The sequence below is a fragment of the Pelophylax lessonae genome (assembly GCF_965119305.1).
Source record: "Pelophylax lessonae genome assembly, chromosome: 2".
NCBI lineage: Eukaryota > Metazoa > Chordata > Amphibia > Anura > Ranidae > Pelophylax > Pelophylax lessonae.
The window spans coordinates 628207682-628226083 of NC_138769.1; the positions used below are offsets into that span (position 1 = coordinate 628207682).

The 18402-nt window shown below is 44.7% G+C and overlaps 1 protein-coding gene across 1 annotated transcript in view; it reads left to right on the top strand.

Annotated features, from left to right (window-relative positions):
• The window catches only part of WASF3 (WASP family member 3), a gene marked incomplete at its 5' end in the record, with an annotated part of 45944 nt that extends 29739 nt beyond the window's left edge, over positions 1 to 16205 (top strand). Inside the window, 3 exons of the mRNA XM_082245067.1 lie at positions 6117 to 6380; positions 11826 to 12187; positions 15880 to 16205. Of these exons, the coding sequence (XP_082101193.1) occupies positions 6117 to 6380; positions 11826 to 12187; positions 15880 to 16037 (784 nt within the window). The 3' untranslated portion in view covers positions 16038 to 16205. The remainder of the gene's footprint in view (positions 1 to 6116; positions 6381 to 11825; positions 12188 to 15879) is intronic.
• Between the last annotated feature and the right edge of the window lie 2197 nt (positions 16206 to 18402).

An 18402-nucleotide genomic window follows, 5' to 3' on the forward strand; every position in this document is an offset into this window, starting at 1 on the left:
ATTTAGATGGGGAGGAGGATCTGTCTGGAGCGGTGCCCGTCTGGTATCTGGTATGGTGAGTAGCTGTCCCCCCTCTTCCCCTGGAGGGTTTTTGGGTGGACGCGTGCCCCTCCATGGGAGGGTCGGACCCCCTGGTTCTCCTCCTCCCCCTCACCTGTCCCCCCCCCATCCTACCCCCCTCCACTATTGTGGGGTCTGTGTGGGTGATCTGGACACCCCCCTGGAGCTGGAGCTTGGTGCCTTGCTGGCGATGGGCGGTTGTACCTGGTGGGGGCTCCTGCCAGAGTCCCCCATTCTGCCTTGTGCCTGTCCTGTGGCTAGGGATACCTCCTGGGTCCCCGAGAGCCTTGTGGTGCCACCATTTTCTTGTAGCCCATAGGCCACAATGCATGGCGGCCATTCTGCTGGGGTTTGCCATTCGAAACTGCGGCGGCAATGACAGTGGAGCCCGAGGGTGGCGTTTTCGACAGTGGGAGCCCCTAATCATCCCTTAGTGCTGACTCCTGGATATTTTTCACTTACTGATCGCATACATGATGATTCCTGATTCTTCTGGTGACTAGCAGCTGGTGAGTCTGGTGGGGCCCTCTCACTCTCTGCTGAGGGTTGATTGTTGCTTGTAGCTGGTGACTGGGTTGTGCTGCCAGCGCGATGGGTGTGTCCCTTAGCAGTGTTTTTACACTTATTCTGTGGGCCCCCTTGGTGGCTAATGGAGTCTTTGGAGCACATCTCCCCATCTGATCCCCTCTCTCTAAGGGCCCGACCATCCATCCATGCACTGACGGCGATCCTGGAGTCCCTTGTCTCCCAGGTGGAGGTGGCTTTTGGGCGACATGCCAGCAAAAAGCACCCCTTGCCTTCCTGTCTCATCTGTCTCATCAGATCCTGAATCTGATTCAGCTGCTGCGGATGTGGGTCACCCTGATATGTCTGCAACCACGCGCCCTGACGATGATTCCTCCTCCGCTGGTGGATGCACTGATTGCATTTGTGCGTAAGCCTCTAAACATGAGGGACGCAGCTGCGACTGTGACAGGGGCGCAGGTTCCCTTGGCACTCACAAACCAAATAACAACAGGTGCACACACCACTCAGGCCGACTAGGAAGGCTCCAAATAACTGTGGGTGCTCACCTCAGCTCACCACCGCCAAACTTGAAAATACCAACGAAAATGGCCGCACTCCAACAGATATAATGATGCTTCTTTATTAAACCAACGGACACTCGCAAACCACTCAAAGCAGCAAAAGGTGTTCCTTTCCTTGCCTTTTTATGACAGAATTGTCGCAAAAGATTGAGGACGACTGAAGTGTCCCTTTGGGGTTCCTAAGCGGTTTTCTAGGCAATACCCCTATGAAGAGTCCCTTTGCAAAAAGTGGTCTGTTCCACCTGTAGTGGACCCTCCGGTTTCCAGGTTAAACAAAGCAACCATGATTCCGGTTAAAGAATCTTTGGCCTTTAAGGACCCAGCTGACAAAAAAGGCGGAGGCTGTGGCCCACAATATGTTCACCCTGGCTGGCTCGGCATTGAGGCTGGTGTTCACCATTGCCCTGGCTGTCCTTCCTTTTCAAGGAGATCACCTGTTTGGAGCTATCCTGGATGACATCAAGCTTTTCGGCTCATAAGAATTATTATTTTTTTTTTTTTTCGTCACTCAGGATTGACTAACAAGGGATCAAAGGCTTTCTGGGCTTCCTCTGATGGATCCAGGCGAACTTGGTCTGGCAAGTGAAGAACGGGCTTCTCCAGATCAGCAGACAAGGCTCCTTCAGCATGAAGGTGCGCCCTCACCCGTATCTGGGGTGGGGGGGAAGTCTTCGCTGGTTCCCAGACCCGTGGACTTCCCTGGTACATGATAAGTGGGTCTATGAAGTCATTCGAACCGGACACAAGATCGAGTTTCGTGCTCGCTTTCGGGAAAGATTCTTTCCCTTCCAACTTGCGACTGTCCCCAATCCGCTTACAGGCCCTCTTTTGGGCAGTGCAAGATCTTTTGCTTCAAGAGGTGATCGTCCCGGTTCCAATTGCGGAATGTTTTTCAGGGGTTTTTACTCAACCTGATTACAGTTCCAGAGGAAGGAGGGCAAAGTGCGTCCAATACTGGACCTCAAGGAGCTGAACTGCTTTGTACAGGTGCAGGAGTTCAGGATGGAATCCATTCCCACAGTGGTGGCTTCCCTGCATCAGGGGGATTTTCTTCCCTCCATAGACATCTAAGATGACTACCTTCACATTCCAATATGTGTCGGTCACCAACGCTTCCCTCTCTTTGCAGTGGGAGAGGAACATTATCAGTTTGGGGCATTACCATTTGGTCTCACCTCCGCTCTCCGGGTCTTCACTAAAGTGTTGCTCCCCCGTACTGGCATTGTTACGTTAGCGGGGGATCACACTCCTGGGCTATTTATACGATCTTCTACGAGCAGAGTCTTCTGCTGCACTGGCGGAAAACCTAGAGACCACCATACAAACTCTGAAGGAGTTCGGCAGGATTCTAAATCTTTGGAAGTCAGTCTTGGTCCCTTCTACGAAACTAGACTATCTAGGGCTGACTCTGAACTCGGTCTTAGTCAAAGTATTTCTTCCTCTGGACAAACTTCAGACACTGCAGGTTGCAGTTCATCTCCTGCTAACCAGCAGATGGTCATCCTTCCGGACTTGTATGTGGGTACTGGGCCTGATGGTGTCAACCTTCGAGGCGGTCTGATTTGTGCAGTTCTATGCGGAGATTCAAAATCACATGGGTCGAGAATCCGCAGTCTCTGGACAATCAAATCCAGCTGAGCTGGGATACGAGAGAGTCCCTGATGTGGTGGTTTCTCTCTGGCAGGGCAAAATCCTTCCTACCCTTGTATTGGACAGTGCTCACCACGGATGCCAACCTGTCCGGGTGGGGAGGTGTCCTCGGCAGAAGTTCTGCTCAGGGGGTCTGGACCCTGGAAGAATCCAGACTACCGCTCAATGTCCAGAATTATGTGCAGTCAGGCTGTGCATAGAACATTGGCTGGATCATCTACAAAGCTGTCCAGTGCGCATTCAATCAGACAATGCCACAACTATGGCTTATGTCAATCCCCAAGGGGGCACAAGAAGTGTCCTGGAGGCTCTGGATGTATCCGGCATTCTCAGATGGGCAGAAAATTTCCTTCCAGCCCTTCCTGCTGTTATCTTTCCCAGTTTGGAGCATTGGCAGGAGGATTACCTTAGTTGGCAGGCGTTAGACATTGGGGAATGGTCTCTTCATCCGAAAGTGTTTCCTCAGTTGTGTCTCCGGTGGGGCATCGCTGAGGTTGATCTGTTGGCATCATGGCTCAACAGTAAGGTACATAGGTTTGTGGTTTAGTCAAGGGATCCTCTGACGGATGCCACAGACTCGCTAGTGGCCCCGTGGGGTCAGTATCATCTGATTTACACCTTCCCTCCTCTCAAACTTCTGCCAAGACTTTACAGCCTTGAGGCAGAAGGGATTCCAGTCATTTTAGTGGCCCCTGGACTGGCCCCACCTTGCCTGGTACGCCAACCTGGTGCGGCTGGTTGCCAACGTTTCCTTGGAGGCTTCCTCTCAGGGAGAATCTGCTGTCCCAAGGGTCAATCTTCCATCCTGCTTTACAGTCGCTGGCTTTGACGGCTTGGCTGTTAACAGCTAGGTGCTGAAGTATAGGAAATCGTCTGAATCAGTGATTCCTACGCTGTTAAAAGCTAGTAAGTCTACTTCTTGGAAGATCTACCATCGTATGTAGAAGACGTACATTGCGTGGTGTGAATCCCTTGGGGTTCCTCCTCGCTCTTTTTTGATGGCTCAAGTCTTGACCTTCCTTCAACGGGAGGTTGAATAGAAGTTGGCCTTGGGTACTATCAAGGGCCAGGTGTCGGCCTTGATGGGTTTCTTCCAAGGACCCTTGGCTACATCACTGCTGTGTACTTCTCTTCAGGGTGTTCGGGACTTGGTCCTTCCGGTGTGGTCTTCTTTGCCGCCTTGGGACCTCAATTTGGTACTTTTTGGTTCTCCAGAAGTCTCCTTTTTGAAATCTTCGGGAGTTTCCCCTGCTTACGCTGTCCCAGATGGTGGCCTTTTTGGTGGCTATCACCTCTGCGTGCAGAGTGTCGGACTTGGCGGCTCTATTCTGTCATTCACCTTATCTTGTGATTCACAAGGGATAAGGTGGGGCTTCGCTCCTGTCCATCATTCCTTCCTAAGGTGGTCTCTGATTTTCATTTGAATATAGACATTGTGTTGTGTTCCCAGTGTCCTAGGCCTAAGCACCCGAAGTAAATTGCCTTGCACGCCTTTTGTTGTGGTCCGGACAATTGGTGTGTACCTGGCAGCTACAGAGTTTTTCAGGAAATCAGACTCTCTCTATTTGTGCTCACGGTTGGCCTCGTAAAGGGTTGTCCGCTTCCTCTACGATCATTTTTAGATGGCTCAGAGAGATGGTGGTTCAGACCTATTCCATCAGGGGTTAGGTTCCTCCTTTCCCTGTCAAGGCGCACTCTACTAGGGTGCTCAGTGCCTCCTGGGCCTTCCATCTTCAGCATCAGTGACGCAGGTTTGCAAGGCGGCCACCTGGTCGTTGGTGCACATTTTTACAAAGTTTTATAAAGTGGATGTGTTGGCATCTGCGGATGCTTCCCTTGGCAAGGTTTTGCATGCTGCTGTTTAAGAGGACCTGATCCTCTTTGTTTTTTTCAGATGGGCTCCAGTTGTTTGGTTGAGCCCCTGTTGTCTGGTTGGATAAAGTTTAGCCTTGGGAATTTTTTGCTGTTTCCCACCCCTCATGTTTAACACTGCTTTGGGACGTCCCAATGGGTAAGAATACCTGAAGCTGTGTCCGTCAATGAACGAAAGAGAATATGGGATTTTTGACTTACCATAAAACCATTTCTCTGATGTTCATTGACAGACACAGCACCCACCCCTCTGTGGAGTTATAATACTCCTGACACTGCTTGTAACAAACCTGAGTGGCTGTAGCAGAGAGAGGGAGTATACCCCCTGGGACTGCCCATGGGTATAGCCAGAATTTTTTTCTGCCTAGTCTCCCCTTCCTGTAGGGGGCAGTATAACCCAATGGTAAAGAATACCAGAAGCTGTGTCTGTCAATGAACATCAGAGAAATGATTTTACGGTAAGTCAAAAATCCCATTTTTCTTGTGAACCTAGGGTTTTAGAAGCAAAAATCATCATATACAGTACATCTTAATCCCCTATTGAAGTAGAGTTTCGACTTTCAGCAAAATTCTCTTCAACCAAAAGGTAGAAATGTGCAGTAGTGAAAGTCCCTCCTGGCTCCAGTCAGCTACATGTTAAATACTACTGTACCCTTGGAGCACTACGCATTCTAATCTTTAACACATTTTAGATGAGTTATGTGACCGGCCTGGTTATAAGCAAGTGGCTTTTGAGTTTAAATACAGATTTAATCAGGTGCAATGTTTTCTTTCTACTTTTACAAAACCTTAAATCAGAATTTTTAAGAGTGTTGCAAATAATGTATGAAGTTATTACAGATATACAGGACGTGACCACACTGCAGAAGATAAAAATTATAGAAGGGTTAGTTACATTTTATTTAATTAGAAATGCTGTGGCATGTCCATCATTTCTGAAGTGTCACAGCATGGGATAATTGCATGTTGTTTTTTTTTTTATATGAAATGCAGAAACACAATTTAAATGTAACTAATGCATTTTCTTCCTAATACAAATACAGCAATCTGTTTTATACCACTGGTTTTGTATTGGCTTTTATTAGCATTTCAAAGGAGATAATCCAGAACTGAACTCTTTCCTTGGCACAATCTTATGCAAATTTGCTTTTATTGTGTGTGGTATAAAAATAAACTGCTTATTTTTACAGCTTTCCCTTTAACCTTAACACAATAATATTTGAATAATAGTTATCAAAGTGTATCTAAAGCCCAAAACCTGACAGGGGTTTTATTCACTCTCTTCTTTGTTCAAGAACAAGTTAAAACGTTTTGGCTCTAGAAATACTTTAAGTGATATTTTCATGGCAATGCATGTGTTGACATTTTTACTAAAAGGTTGCAGACTTGGAAAAAAAGTAGGTGGTGTTGGTATTTATTTATTTATGTATTTATTTTTTGTCACAGGTCACATGTATCAGATCTTACAGAATATTCCTATCCTGCAACACCAAACCACTCCATGCACCAGCATCCCATGACACCAACATACGTTGGGTCAGGAGATTCACTGCATCACATAGGTGCTAATCAGGTTCATGAACACGACTACCGCTGCTCAACTGGAACACTAAGACATGGCACTTTAAGCAGACCGCAGCAACCACCACCACCACCCCCACCAATCATGGATGGACTGCACCCACCTCCACTAGTATCCGCAGAGTGCAGGTAACCTAAATATCAGCTAAGTAGAGCTGAGTGACAAAACTGGTGTAAAGTCGTTGCCCAGAGCAATCAGTCCTACCAATACTACATTTAAAAGTGAAGTATTCATCTTTGTTTTTAGTCTCTGTAAATGACCCCATTCTCTCATCTTTAAAGTGACCAGTGTTTAAAAAAAAAAAAAAAAAGCCCCCCACTTACCAAGTCGGCAACACAGCAGAGCCTTCTTAAAACAGCAGGTATCTGTATGTCTCACTTCCATCACATTTTATTCCAGAAAAGTGAGCATAGATATGCAAATCTTTCCTTATTTGCCTGTGGGGCCAACTGTACATGCAGAAAGGCTGTTTTTTTTTTAGTACATGTACAGAGTAATATAAATCATTTTATTCTAAAATGCATACAGCCACTTAAGGCTCATTGACCATAATCAATGTAGTATGTAGAAATGACATCTTCTGTGGAGTAGAACTTCTGAACAAGACTGTACAACGAAACAGGGGAAGTAGGCTAAGGGTCCTTTCACACGGCCGCTCCGTGTGAAAGGTCCGCTGCGGGACTTTTTTTTTTTTTTTTCCACGGAGCGGATGACATTTCTGTCATCCGCTCCGTGTGCCCGCATATCATCCCATCCGTTTGCGGATGATATGCGGACATAATGTAAGTATATGGCACTGCGGATGTCAGCGGATGACACCGCTGACATCCAATTTTCCTTCCTTTTCGTTTTTTACACAGAAGAAAAAATGGGGTTCTGTTCCATTCGTAAAAACGGAACAGAACTGAAAGGAGGAAAATCGGGTGTCAGCGGATGGTATTCCGCTGACACCCGCAGTGCCATTCACTTACATTATGTCCGCAAATCATCCGCAAACGGATGGGATGATTTGCGGACACACGGAGCGGCCGTGTGAAAGGACCCTTAGGCTCCAAAGTGTGACTTTACACTCTCTGGCACTCAAGTCACAAGAAAGTCACATCAAAATAGTGCAGGAAACTTTTCAAAGTCGCTGCAACCTTAAGTGACCTAGTTTGGAGCGGGTACCATTGAAATCAATTGGCTACAACTTGTCATGCGTCTTTGTGTCCAGAGTCGTATGACAAGTCATACTAGTGTGAACAAAAACATTTTATTTTATTTTGGCACCAGGGTCAAGTAAGGAATTATTTGAGATGTGTAGATATCTTATGTTTAAAGAAGGTGTTAATTAAACACTGCTCAAAAAATTAAAGGAACACTTTGAAAACAATTCAGATCTCAATGGAGAAAAATATCATGCTGGATATCTATACTAATATGGACTGGGAAATGTGTTAGGAACGAAAGGGTGCCACATTGTTTGATGGAAATGAAAATGGATAACCTACAGAGGGCTAAATTCAAAGACAACCCGAAAATCAAAGTGAAAAAATGATGCAACAGGCTAGTCCATTTTGCTGAAATTTCATTGCATTGTATGACTCAAGCGTGCTTGTATGCATGCCTGACAACGTCAGGGCATGCTCCTAGTGAGATGACAGATGGTGTCCTGGGCTATTTCTTCCCAGATCTGGACCAGGGCATCACTGAGCTCCTGAACAGACTGAGGTGCAAACTGGCGGCGTCAGATAGACTGAAACATAATGTTCCAGAGGTGTTCTATTGGATTTAGGTCAGGCGAGCGTGGGGGCCTATCAACTCCTTCATTGTCCAGAAACTGGCTGCATACTTTCTCCACATGAGGCTGGCCATTGTTGTGCACCAGAAGGAACCCAGGACCCACTGCACCAGTGTAGGGTCTGACAATGGGTCCAAGGATTTCATCCCGATATCTAGTGGCATTGTCTAGCCTGTAGAGATCTGTGTGTCACTCCATGGATATGCCTCCCCAGACCATCACTGACCAACCACCAAACTGGTCATGCTGAACGATGTTACAGGCAGCATAACATTCTCCATGGCTTCTCCAGACCCTTTCACCACTGTCACATGTGCTCAGGGTGAACCTGCTCTCATCTGTGAAAAGCACAGGGTGCCAGTGCCTGCCAATTCTTGTGTTCAATGGCAAATGTCAATTCAGCTCCACAGTGCCGGGCAGTGAGCACAGGGCCCACTAAAGGATGTCTAGCCCTCAGGCCACCCTCATGAAGTCTGTTTCTGATTGTTTGGTCAGAGACATTCTCACCAGTGGCCTACTGGAGGTCTCATTATAGGGCACTGGCAATGCTCATCCTGTTCCTCCCTGCACAAAGGAGCAACTAGTTACTAGTCCTGCTGATGGGTAATGACCTTGACAGCCCTATCCAGCTCTCCTAGAATAACTTCCAGTCAGCTGGACTCTCCTCCATGCACTTAAGACTGTGCTGGAAGACATAGCAAACCTTCTGGCAATGGCAGGTATTGATGTGCCATCCTGGAGGAGTTGGACTGCCTGTGCAACCTCTATAGAGTCCAGGTATCCCCTCATGCTACCGGTAGTGACACTGACCCTAGCCAAATACAAAACTAGTCAAAAATGTCAGTGGCCTCCACCTGTAAAAGAATTCCTGTTTTTGGAGGTTGTCTCAATGTTGCCCATCTAATGCACCCATTATTAATTTCATTAACACCAAAGCAGCTTAAACTCTTTAACAACCCCCTCTGCTACTTAACTGACTAGATCAACATCCCAGGAGTTTAATTGACTTGATGCTATACTCTTATTAAAAAGTGTTCCTTACATTTTTTTTTGAGCAGTGTATAACACACCCCTTTATCAATTTTGTAGCAGTAAATTATCGCAGGTACAAATCTCTATAGTCAGCAACAGTAATTCCATGCTGTGTTGTCTAGCCATAATCACAATAGTCGCTGGCATTTTTTTTTTTTTTGCTGAGAAGTGGTTTTCCAGCAGCTACATGTCCACTTGTGTTGTATTTGTCTAATGTTTTCTGCTACAAATCGCTGTTTAGCCATTTGTGGCTAAGCCATAGAGTTGATTACAGAGTGAGTGTTGCTGGCGAGTTTGTTCCAGACATGAAATTCTGCACAGATCTAATCTCTAATCAGCTGAGCTACAAATCACTATAAGATTAACAAATTAGCAATCCTATAGAAAATAAACTTCTAACAATTCCTTGGAAAAAAAAAAAAGGATCGTTGCATCATATTTTATAATTGTGATAAATATTTTTGGTTGTAGCAATGCTGCTAGCAGTGTGCGTGTGTGTCTGTGTGTATGTGTGTATGTGTACATATATTCTCAGAAATGAAAAAAAATGAAAATAAAATTTGTAAAAATATTTTATTTTTATTGGATAAATATTTATAGATATAGATTATAACATATTTATTACTGTGCAATCTTCTATCTAGCCTGCAGATGAAGCTCTTTTATTCCATAAGATATTTTAATTTTCAGCTGTGCTGAAAAAAATGCTGTTTACCAAACTCATTGGGGCTAATTTTCTAGATGCTAATAGGTTATTCACTTTGCAAGGGGAGTTGCAGTTTGCAATGCAATTTTCCCCAGAGCTTAATTAATTTTTTTTTTTGCTTGCACCTGGTTGGATGTTCTTCGCCTCATTTGTTAATCTTTGGGGGAAATGTCCTTGCAAAGTCAACAGTCTATGTGCCTTTAGTAAATCAGGCTTGTTGAATGACTAGGGGAGTGACTTATCCCTGATTAGACAGCTCAGTATTGGATGTAATCAGAAAAAGAGAGCCTCAGAGATAGCCACTGTGCTGTGGGGCCTCTTAACCACTTAAGCCCCGGAGGATTTGGCTGCTAAACGACCAGGGGTATTTTGCGATTCGGCACTGCGTGACTTTAACGGACAATTGCGCGGTCGTGCGACGCTGTACCTAAACGAATTTGACGTCCTTTTTTTCGCACAAACAGAGCTTTCTTTTGGTGGTATTTGATCACGCGCTATAAACAAAAAAAGAGCGTCAATTTTGCAAAAATAACAATATTTTTCACATTTTTTTATATGAAATTCCCCCCAAAAAAAAGTAAAAATCAAAATTTTTTAACATTTTTGGCCAATTTGTTTTATGCTACATATGTTTGGTAAAAAAAATCGCAAAAAGCGTATTTTGATTGGTTTGCGCAAAAGTTATCGCGTTTACTAACAAAGGGAAAGATTTTTGTCATTTTTGTTGTTTTTTTTAACGCGTAATGGCGGCGATCTGCGATTTTTTTGCGGTACTGCGACATTGGGGCGGACAGATCGGACCCTTGACTGACATTTTTGACACTTTTGGGGTTACCAGTGACATTTCTACAGTAATCAGTGCTATATATATATATGCACTGTTACTGTAAAATTACACTGGCAGTGAAGGGGTTAACTTTGTTTGAGAGGGAGGGGCTGTGTGTGTCCCTAGGGGCGTGATTCTAACTGTGATTGGCTGTGGCTTGAGCTGTAGGAACACTGATCAACAGTCCTACATAGTAGAACCGTATGATCAGTGTTTCTACACAGGGGAGAATGACAGGCAGCTTGTTTACACAAGCTGCCTGCCTTTCTCCCTCTCCCTCGACGATCGCAGAGTGAGCGGCGGACATCGGGTCCGCCGGTCACACGCGCGGGGGGGGGTCCGTGACCGCGCGGGAGGGCGCCGCCGGCGGCGCGCGCTCGCTCGCTCCCCAGAGCCTCACAGGCTAGTGACGTACCGATACATTACTCTGCCTGTGAGGGGCTGACCGCCGCAGTATATGTACTTGCGGCGGTCGGCAAGCGGTTAAGCTAGTGAACCTTCAAAAACAAGTTGGCAGGGGCAGCTCCCATGTTTCTATCCTGACATATTTTGATTAAAATGTTGGACATCTAATACTTTTTAACCAAATTAAAGTGGATCTTCACTGCATCTGAGCAACACAAACCAAAAACACAGTTTAATTAATTTTTAATATTCAAAGCAAACTCCCCCCATCTATTCATATCTCCATGCTTTTTTTTTATTGAGAAATCACTTTGAAAAACACCCCCCTAGCATTTCTGGCGGTGGCCATCTTGAATAAGGGAACATAATTCATGCCCTTAGCTTAGGCATGCAGGCAGGTGAGTGTGCTTAGCTGAGAAAACCCCTGAGGAATCCTGGGATGTATGACATAATTTGCCAAGGCAATTAACCAGAAAGTTACTGAAGCAAAGTAAAAATTTCCTAATGTTAGCAGTATTAGAATTAACAATAATGAATGTTGATTGGGAGAATGAAGTTCCGCTTTAAGCAGGATTTGTGAACTCACATTCTAAAACCGTCTATTGGTTCCTTCCATGTATCCTATTTATGTAGTGACTTTCCCACATCGCCATTTTCTTCAGGCCTGTGGGAAGTAATAATACAGATGCATGTATGAACTGCACCATAGGTAAGATGCATGATCACAGCATTTTAAACCGTAACGCGACCTTGGGGTATCTATTGTTTTTTAGCTTTTGGTAAAGTACTGTAATACACTATAAAAATGTTTTTATGTCTTAAAGGAGAGTGCTGCCTCCTCAGATGATGGAGTATTACCCCACGGGATCCCCACCCCCACCTCCACCCGTCATTCCTTCAGCTCAGACTGCTTTTGTTAGTCCCCTCCAGCACCCGGTTCCAGGATCACCAGGGGGACAGTTATCTGGGTCTCCCTATGCAGCATCTCCTCCTCCTCCTGTAAACAGTGCTTCAGCCTCACCTGGACCTCCTCCTCCACCACCGGGACCTCCTGCACCTGTCCTATCTCACTCTTCATCTCCGATGCACTTTGCCAAAGTACTGGAAGCGAAGCGGCATGATGGTGCTCATATGCTTGGCCTGACCAGCGATGCTCGGAGCGACTTGCTGTCTGCTATCCGCATGGGTGAGTAAAATGTACTGGGTAGCTTTAGTACTGAGAAAGGTATTTAGATGAGTAACTTATTGTCATCATTACAGAACAAGTCTAGCTGAATGTAAATGATTACTATTAGCCATACCATAGCATGACTAAATAAGAACCTTCACTGATTTACTACTCTTTTGAAATTACTGCATTGTTTTAGAGTTAAACTGTATCAAATGAGTAAAATGCATTAACCTACAGCAAGCAATCAGAAAGCGTTGCTGTGACAAAGCTGAAATTACTTGACTGGTCAAGGCTGAAATTGCTATATGTGGCTATATATCACTAGTGCCAATATTACTTTAAATGTTGTATATAAATAAGCCCCATTTATTAAAAAAGCATACTGTATTATACTTTTACCAGTAAGAAGTAAAAAGAAAATGCTTGGTAACCTCACCTTCTTATGCAGCCCCTAACCTTTGCCCACTCTTTATGAAGGTTATTTAAGATAGAATCACAGTAGTTATAAGTGCAAAGGCAAATTTCCTAATCAATCATCTCAGGACACAGTCCTATTTGTGACTACTTGGCTTATGATGCTGCTTTCAGATGAATGGACACTGGCCAAAAAAAAGGCCAGAATCCCGGTCAAGATATAAGCCCTCCAGCCCTCCATGCATGGGCATCTGCAGAACTTTTTTCAGGGGGGGCATCATTTTAAGGTCACCCATGCTCCACCCCTTTTTAACAATGTCGTGAAGGGGAGGGGCTTAGTCATTATACCTATTTTAAGTAATTATTAAAAAAAAAAATTGATCCTGTTCCCTTAAAGCATGTTATACAGCACAGTGCTTGTGCTGTGTAATTTGCCCCTCCCCCCCGTATTACCTAAAATACCTGGCTGATCCTGCCTGGCTATGTCCTCCCCTCTGTAAACTGACCCCCGGTATACCATGGCTGCTGAGCCCTGACACCATGGTCAGTCTATGTGCCTCCTTCATCTGCAGCTCACCTGTCCTCCTCTGTCCTCTCTCCCCCCTCCCTCCCTGCCTGTCTGCTCCTGTGTCAGTGCCCCCCCCCCTCCCCTCCAGCTGCTATAGTTTAATTTAAAGTTTCATATCCTGTCTACAGTCTGTTTAATATTCCTGTGTGCCCCTGTGTCTGTGTTGTATAAAAATAAGCCATTGTTTACAAGTTTTCAGAGCGCCAATCACCGCTCACGTGACCCACCGCCTCTCCCCTCTTCTCTCCCTCCCCTCCTCTTCCCCTCCTGACTGTCGACAGTTCGGAATCCTCGGCCCCACCCGACGCAGGCAGCTGTCAGACAGGGAGAGGAGAGACCTGACGGGTCACGTGAGCGGTGCTTGGCGCTCTGAACGCCTTATTTTTTAAGACACCTACAAAGACACAGGGGCACACAGGATTATTAAACAGACCAGACAGGATAGTATAAAGTGGCTTAACAACTACTTTAAAGGGGACGTTGAGATTCCAGGAGGGGCATTTGCCCCCCCTTGCCCCTACCTGTGGATGCCTATGCCTCCACGCTTAGCTAAGCCTCAGTTTTAGCTAGTGTCTTTAGGTGATGGATGTACCAACAGATGTCTCTCTAAAGATTTTCTTTGTAAGTCCCAATTCCCTGGCCTGTACCCAGCACCCTTGATCCTTTGGAATAGAGGAAAGCTTTATTTGGATCAGTCACTATGCCTAATGGCCAGGAGGGACTATACCCGGACCTTAGATGCCAGACTGGGGATGACTTGCCAGACTGGGGATTGCCTGTAGGTTGGCACTGGATCCTGCAGGGCATCAATCTTCTAGGGTACAGTGAATCCAGAGTTCTAGAGAGGACAGTGATCTTCCGTTAGGGTTTCTGCCGTTATGGGTGAAGATGGGGCCTACTGGCTCTGCAGCAAACCTATAGACTGATGAGTCTATCTGATGTTAGTGGAGAAGGTGGCAAAGTTTGGTAGAACAGAAGTCTATTGTTCTACTTTTGTTCAACCGCAGTAGCAACAAATAGATGGAAATTAATTTGGTCCCCGCTGAACCGACCGAATCTTGAACCATTTATGGCCAACTTTAGACTGTTGCCACTAGAAATATGTTCTTATTAGAAGATCTACCCTCACCCCTTGACCCCCTGTTCTGGTGATAATTGTAAAATTGTGGATTTCCCATCACTTTCGGTCTCTGAAACAATCGACACCAGACAATAAAAAACCTACTCAGTGGAGAATAGCAACAATAAAGACTTGATAAAGTTATAAAAGCTTGTAAAAACATAGGGTGGTTTAAAGTTCACCTTTGAAACTCATATTTAGGGTGGAACATGTAACATGTTCCAGTTCCTAACCCTAAATCATGACAGCAGGCAGGGGTTCTTCTCCCTGCACCCGCTGTCACTTTTTAAAAACGAAGTGGCTGTGCAGGCCTCCGCCCACAAAGCCCCATCATTCATTCACAGAATCATGTAAATGAATAAACCAATTACCTCCACTGCAGCAGGCGGACTTGTAATTTCAGTGAGCTGTGCGGGGGCTGATGAGCTCTCTTGTAGTTCACTGACATGTCTTTCAACTTTCAAACAGAAACAGGTATGTGCTGAAAATTGGAGAACATATAATCCCAGAAAAAATAATAAAAGACCCTTTTTCTGCAAAAATATATGTGCGTTGTGGGGTTTTTTCCGTAAAGGTAAACGTAGCTTTTCATGTCCTAAAAAGTGCTTAAATACAGCTGTTATGTGAAAGGAGTTGTTAAAGAGAAGGTTTTTTTTGATCTTAGTCCATTCTAATCATTAAGATAAAAAGCCTTCTGTGTGCAGCAGCCTCCCCAGCACCCCCTCATACTTACCCGAACCCCATCTCTGTCCAGCGATATCCACGAGTCCCTCGGCAGTCCTGGACTCTCCCCCCCCCCTGATTGGCTGAGACACAGCAGCAGCATCATTGGCTTTCACGGCTGTCAATCAAAGTCAGTCATCCAATCAAGAGAGAGATGGGGCGAACTGTAGCTCCTTGTCTGAATGCAGCTCGGCTCGGGTGCCCCCATAGCAAGCTGCTTGTTGTAGGGGCACTTGACTGAAGGGAGAGGCCAGGAGCAGCAAAGAGGGACCAAAAAAGAGGAGGATCCAGGCTGCTATGTGAAAAAAAAACACTTCACAGGGCAGGTAAGTATAACATGTTTGTTATTTAAAAAGAAAAAATATGAGACTTTACAATCACTTGAAGACCTCAGAGGTTTGTTAGAGAACCTTAGTGAACAAACAGCATCATAAAGGCCAAGGAACACACCAGACAGGTTAGAGTTAATGTTGTGGAGAAGTTTAAAGCAGAGTTAGTATAATAAAATATCCAAGGCTTTGAAAATTTCACGTAGCACTGGTAAATCCATCATCCAAACATGGAAAGAGTATGGCATAACTGCAAACCTACCAAGACATGGCTGTCATCCTAAACTAGGGGCCAAATAAAGGCAAGCAAAGGGCCACATCTGGCCTGTAAGCCACAATTTGGAGACCACTGCTCTATACAAAGCTAATAAGCTAAAAGTTTTAGCTATACATACACATAAAATCTATCACTGAGTGTACAGAGATGGTTGGTCAGTGACACACTACTATGGGGAAATACACAAAATAAAAATATGGCTGACATGCATAAATATAATATTACAGTGTTTTTTTTTTTTTTTTACCATAACACCTTTTAATTACTTTTTTACAGGAATTCAGCTGAAAAAAGTACAAGAACAGCGTGAACAGGAAGCCAAGCGGGAGCCAGTTGGAAATGATGTAGCAACCATCCTTTCCAGGCGGATTGCTGTTGAATACAGCGATTCTGAAGATGATTCAGAATTTGATGAGAATGACTGGTCTGACTGAAAATGGAATATGAAAACGTTGTCATCGGGAAGAAATTTTAGGAGCACCTGTCAGGATCTGCCTGTAGTAGCACAGCAGCCAAGTTATCAGGTCCTCTGTAATGAATAGGAACTTGCTCAGCCCCTTCTGTGTCTCCCTAGAAAGGGTCGCATGTATGCAGGGGGGGAAATTCCATGATAAAAGGTTGCAGGATGGCCTGTGCTGACAAGCATGTCATTTTGCATGCTTCAGCCATAGGTAAAGTAAAACGCATGACAGGTATAATTTAGCTAATATAGAACATGAACACTGAAGTCTGAATTGTAATTCTAATGGGCATTACAAGATTTTGTAGCCACAAGTTTATAAGACTAACAATCCCACAGTATAGAATTTATTGGAAACTCAGGGAAATGAAGGTAACAGTACTTGGAATAGTTAATAGTGTATTAATGATAGTCCTTAAACATGGGAAAGTAATGTTCCATAAATGTATTCTACTGAATATGCATATGAAGATATACAACAGTTTACGCATTGTGACAGAAGCCATTTGGTGGAATGATCCTGTATTCATAGACTGACAAGGAACGCACATGTCTTAAGGTCAAGCTTGGATGGCCACTTACACATATAGTTGTGGCTGAACAGCACACGCCAGGATATGTAGTTCAGTGAATGCCTTTACCTAATAAGAGGTGGTGGAATATTATGCATTAGTTACAGAGGCCCACATGGGTGAGGTCATGGTGCATCGGATTTGTGAGCCTACATTAGTTCTGTATATGGCATCTACTTTTATCACCCCCTGTTCATAGCATGGGTCTCAAGAAGGCAGTGAGACAGCAACATAGTGCAAATGTCCTCTTATTTCCCAGAACAGACACCTATGTGGATCTCATTACCCCAACCACACCAAAATCCTGTATAGTTGCACTGCAGTCCATGTTCCCCAAAGCTTCACTTGCTTTTTGGAATTTTGTGGCTTCTGTCCTGATTGGACCCTTGACATAGACTGATGCATTATGCAGGACACCACCTTCTAGTGGCATGCAGTAGAGGTTGCTTCTCGAGCACCACATTACATACCCCAGGGCATAGGTGTGTCTATACTTAAGATATTGATGCTGCAGGATTCTGACTGTCAGTGGACTTGGAACTATAGACTGTAATTGGCTGGAAATTCCTGTAAATTGTACACTGCTGACCAGTCAATGGACACATGGGTCAGAGATGCACACTGCCTGAAAAAGTAGTATGGTCATATAGCTGCTGTATTAACACAGTTGTTATGGATAGTCACTTGTGATGTTCTGTGTTGACCATAGCAACCAGCCAGATTCTTCCTTTCTACCTTTCCTTCTGTGCACTGTGGGAGTGTAAAAAGAATAATCTGTGTGCTATGGAACTGCATATTCTTCTACGACCCTATGTCTGTGATGGATTTAATTTATCCAGAGACCCCTGCCCTAGAGCATAGACCTTCCAATCAAGTTCGTCAATGACAGCTCCTGCATTTCTATACTGAAAAGCTCCTTTTAATGTGTTGGACATCCATTATTTTTTGATAATCAACACTTTTAAGGAAGAGCACCTTTTTTATCTTCATCCAGATTTCCTTACCATCTGCAGCAATTTTTAAAATGTATCCATTGTAGACATTGTGAAAGCTTACATTGCCAATACAGTGCTTTCCTCCCCTGGTGCTCCCAGATGTCTCTGAAATCCGGTGTATTCACTGGGTATGGCTCCATTCACATTGTGTAACTTGTCATGCGACTTTATGTGCTATAAGTGACATGACAAATCACAACTCATATATTTCAATGGAAGCCCTTCAAACCTATGCGACCTAATGTCGCAACCACTTAAAAAAGCTTCCTGCACTAGTTTGATGAGACTTTTATGCGATTTTAGTGCCATAGACTGCAATGTAAACTCTCAAAATCGCACAAAAGTTGATCCATTCCCCCATCAACACAGACAATGTCTTCTCCCAGCGGGAGAGGGCAGGGGAAGCTGTCCCCACTGGGAGAATACAGTGATTATTGCTAGCGGCTATAGCTACTAGCAATAATCGCAGGTAAAACCCAATATGCTGGTTGTACCCAAGTTGATTGATTTATCCACTTGGTACATTTAGCTTGCCCATTACAGGGTTTGAAACTCAGTTACTGCTGAGCCAGTCGAGATTCAAACAGTGTATGGCCTGCCTTAGGCTTTAGAGCAGGGGTGGGGAACCTTTTTTTCTGCCAAGGGCCATTTGGGTATTTATAAAATTATTCGGGGGCCATACAAAATTATCAACTTAAAAATGTGCCTGTTATATTTGGTCAAACATTTAACTCGCCCCTAATGTGATGGCTACAACTGCTTCTCTTTGGTG